Source organism: Neophocaena asiaeorientalis, unplaced genomic scaffold (genome assembly GCF_003031525.2).
Source record: "Neophocaena asiaeorientalis asiaeorientalis breed wild unplaced genomic scaffold, Neophocaena_asiaeorientalis_V1.1 scaffold1, whole genome shotgun sequence".
Taxonomy (NCBI): Eukaryota; Metazoa; Chordata; class Mammalia; order Artiodactyla; family Phocoenidae; genus Neophocaena; species Neophocaena asiaeorientalis.
In genome coordinates this window covers 2,253,818-2,258,013 of record NW_020171981.1, presented here as the reverse complement: position 1 = coordinate 2,258,013, position 4,196 = coordinate 2,253,818, and the positions used below count along the sequence as shown (strand labels likewise).

Sequence of the window (4,196 nt, the reverse complement as noted above, 5' to 3'; positions counted from 1 at the left end):
CTCCCCCCACCAGCAGCGGCAGGGAAAGATGCCCCAGAGAGCCCAGCTAACGCTCCCTGGCTTCTCTAAGGTTGCTTCCAGGGGCTTCCGGGGGCCTCCCTTCCAGCTGCCACATGCCAACACAGCCAGCTTGACTCAGATCCGTGGTGCCAAGGTCAGGGTTGTGATGCCCGGGTACAGACACGCAGTGCCAGCAGCGCAGCAGCCCAAACACTGGCCGACTCCGCCACCTTCTGGCTATTTTCGGAACTGCACTCCTAGCGCTCTAGAGAAGCTGGAACCTTTATTGAATACTGACCGGGGAGCCCTGCACTGGGCTGGGGACTTCATTAGTTTCACTTTTTCGAATCGTCACAGGTACCATGTAAGGTGGGCTTTGAGACACGAGGAACCTAAGGTACGGTGAGGCTAAGAATTTGTCTAAGGTCACACAGTAAGTTACAGAGCTAAGATTCCTACCCAGGTCTGTCCAATCTACCCAGTTTATGTTGTCCACTAGGCTATACCTTGCTTGGAAGAAAGGAGGGAAAATTCACGATTGAACTCTTTCCCCACCTCCCCAAAAGAGAACAAAGGCTTCACACTTCCAGAGAAGGTGAATGTAGTGCCTCCTGTATGCCGGACAATGTGGCAGGCAAGAGGCAATGATGTGAGGAGAAACGGTGTGCTCAAAACAACTGTGCTCAGACCTACTATACATTAACAGACACTCTGTGACAAACTTTGTCAGTCCAAGCAGGAAGACCCATAGTTCAATGGGAGTTAAGTCAAACAAGGTCTTGAATTTGTTCCTTGGACCCAAACGCCTGTGTTTCTAACTCAAGAATAATAACCGAGGAGTGGCATATTATTTTTACATCTCATTTGCATATGATTAATTCTAAGTCAGAGAAAATGGAGGTCACCCTGGCCCCTTGCTTCTCAACCCCTCTGGGATGGGCCTGACGCTGGCCACCTCCCCCAGCCCCTGCTGGGCTCCTCCATCCTCACCAGCCCCTCCCCACTCCTTGCCCCTGCCCACACCTCCCTCCCCCCAGAAGTCCCTTTCCCTTCCTCCTCTGTCACCCACGCAGCCCCCGCCACCTGGCCGCCCACCTGAAAAACTTTTCCCCAAGTTCTTGAGAAGTCGCGTAGGATCCAGGAGAGAAAAATCAAAGTAATAAAACCTCATTTAATTCCTAACGGAGGGCAGAGCTGTGAGCTGCAATTATCTTAATGCTGAGCTATTTTTACTCTCTCCATCTCTGTCTCCTGCCTCTCTCTGTCGTGAGGCTTTCTCTCTCCCCCTTTGTCTCTCCATCTCTCACATGTGTTTTCTCGCTCTTTCTTTCCGATGTTTCCTACCTCCCCCTCCTCTCTTTCTCTCACCTCCTGTCTCTGTCATCCTTCCTTCCCTTCCTCCTCCTTCCTGTCTGTCCCTTGTGACTGTTCCTCTGTCAGTGAGGTTCCCCCGTCCCTCTTGGCTCCAGGGTTTAGCAGCCAGAGCTGTGGGTGCCTGGGCAAAGGTTGGGGGAAGAGGGCAAAGACCCTCCCCTCTATCCCATCTTCCAAGCTTAGCCAAGAGAGGAGAGTCTCCGTTACCAGCTGCCCCAGCCTGGGTCAGGGGAACTTTTCCTGATTCAGGGCCACCCAGAGCTCCAATCCTTTTGGGAGAAGCTCTATGAACAAGCCTCCCTGGTCAAAGGAGCCTCAGCCGCTGTGTTCCCCAAGGCCCTCTCAGCTCGGATGGGCTGTGGGGTTCCACTGGTAGTGATGCCTCCTTGTCCCTGTCCTCTCATTGCCCATCCAGCTGTCCTCTGTCCCCTTCATCCCAACCAGGACCTTCCCACCTCCCCAGCACTGGAAGCCACAGGCCTTTCAGCCTCATCTTAGCCCAGTGGCCACTCAGGTTACTGCCTGAGCCATGCCTTTCCCGTGCCCCTTCCGACTCCCAGGACCTCCTCATGTACACTGCCAAATTGGTCGTTACCGCCCCCCACCGTAACCCAGCTGAAGGAGGGGTCTGGGCCAATCCAGGGGCTGCCAGAGATGCCCACACCCCTGGGCCAGCAACCTGGCATCTGGCTGTTTCCCCACAAGCATAAAAGTCAACAAACACAGCGGGACTTGAGCCAGGCCTGGGGGTTGGGGGGAGTGGCACTGAGCAGCCAGGGCTTCCAGTGCCCATGGGCAAAGCTCTGCCCTCCTGCTACCCTCTCCTCACCCCCTGAGTGAGCGCTGACTCTGGGGCACTGCATTGTGCCCCTGACCCCATTTTCACAAGATTCCTCTGGCCTCTTGCTCCTCACTCTGCCAAGGACCCAGCACACTGGGGCTGGGAATGGAAAAGTTGCTGGGTGGGGGGAGGGGGACGCCTGACTGTTCCAGGCCCGAGGGTGACCAGGAGAAAAGAGAGCCAACACAAACAGAGCCCCAAGAAGACACATGCCTATGTACACGTCTACACACACACCCTCTCGTCACCGCAGAGGGGCATTCAGTCCCTCGCCCCTAGGCCCACAGAGGGAAACACCAGTTCCTGCAAAGATACCCAGGACCTGGACAGATAAACAGGGACACTCCAAACCACAGGGCCATCTCCTCCCCTTTCTCCCCTCCAGAGACACACACAAACGCCTCTGCAGAGAGAGAGAGGTTCACACCTCAGAAACGAGCACACACACACCTCTCCCCCCTGCTCTATTCCTGCACCAAACTCACACACGTGATGGCACGTGTACTGGTACAGGCTGGCCCCCAACACCCCCAACTCTATCTCCCCCAGGCTGGTTCTGTCTCCCCCACGTTAGATCTGGGGAGGCACTTGAATCCAGGATACTTCATGGCAGGGACACATTCCCCGCCCCCCACGGGAGTGCTCCCAGGATCACAGCCTCATCCCCTTCTACTGTACAGGCTGGAGCTTTTTACTCCCTAGCTATATGCACTACAGGGCCCCTGGCACTCACTTTCACACACTCCCTGCCATGATGACTGACACGTGTCCTCCCACGCACAACCCGCTCCACGCTCACTCGCTTTCTAGGACACCCCCATTCACAGCGTGGCAGGCTGGTGGTATTCTCTCCACGACCTCACAGGCCTCCCCGTGAAACTCCAAGTATCCACACCAGGAAGGGGTTAAAGCCAGAGTCCCCGCTGCTGCTCTCCCCTCGGCCTGCCCGCATTATCCTCCCTGCTGGACTCCATCAATAATGCAGCTTCAAGTTCTGGGGAGACGGCAGGGGGCCCCCAGCCCGCTCCCCGCGTCCTGGCTCACACTCCCCGCCCTCCTCCCGGCCCCGGGAGAACACGCTCCTCGGCGCTCATTGGCCCCTGTCTCCTGAGTCCTCCCACCAAGCTCCCGGGCGCCAGTCCCAGGCTGAGGGGACGGGCTGGGCACCCTAAGGCTGGGGCCGGAGGGTGAGACCCGGAGAGACGGAGCAAGGCAGAGGCAGAGACAGAGACAGACATGCGGAGAGGGAGCAAGGGAGATAGAGGAAGGGCGGAGAGACACTGAGAGAGAGCGAGGGAAGGAGGGGAGAGACAGGGACCCAGACCCGCGAGCTAGGACCGCAAGAAGATCCAGTTCTCCGTGCCCGCGCCCCCCAGCCAGCTCGACCCCCGCCAGGTGGAGATGGTAAGGGGGCTGCGCCCCAGCCCCGGCGGCGCCCCCCTCACCCCCGCTAAACACCCGGGCTCCTCTGCGCTCCGGGGTCTGAACTGGCCTGGGAGACGGGGGCGAAGGAGTCCCGGGCCCGCCTCGGACGCGGCGGGGACGTGGGGCAGCGCGTGAAGTTCGCTGGAGACTCGTGCAACTTTTCCCCCCGGGGCCTCGGTCCTGATCCCGGGGCGGGAGAATCCCGGGCGGCCCCAGGGAGGGCAGACGGTCCTCCGGACCCTGCACAGTGTCCTCCTTCCCTAAACTCCCACGCGGACCACTGGTGCCGCTCAGATGTGAGAAACATGGTACACTGACCTATTACACAGAGCAGGCCTCCGCCCAGCTGCCCCACGCTCTGGCTTTCTGTCTAGTTCCACCCTGCATGCCTGGGCTGGGGTCGCCAGAACCTTGTTCTGACCTCTAGACAGAGCCACAACATGGCAACAAGGGTGGGGGGGGATGATGACCAGTCATCACAGAAGCCAGAAGTCCTCCCACAGACAACTGAGTTCTCTGGACAGCCTTTCTGGGGACTGGAGGCCTCCACAGGCTT

General features: G+C 58.5%; 1 protein-coding gene across 2 annotated transcripts in view; it reads left to right on the top strand.

The window, feature by feature from the left end:
- Window positions 1-3,552: 3,552 nt before the first annotated feature.
- The window catches only part of PPP1R1B (protein phosphatase 1 regulatory inhibitor subunit 1B), an 8,268-nt gene continuing 7,624 nt past the window's right edge, over window positions 3,553-4,196 (top strand). The window contains exon 1 of one of the 2 annotated variants that reach the window (XM_024744044.1): window positions 3,553-3,619. In XM_024744044.1, coding sequence (XP_024599812.1) covers window positions 3,617-3,619 — 3 coding nt within the window. In that variant the 5' untranslated portion in view covers window positions 3,553-3,616. The remainder of the gene's footprint in view (window positions 3,620-4,196) is intronic. The other variant, XM_024744037.1, reaches the window with a different exon arrangement.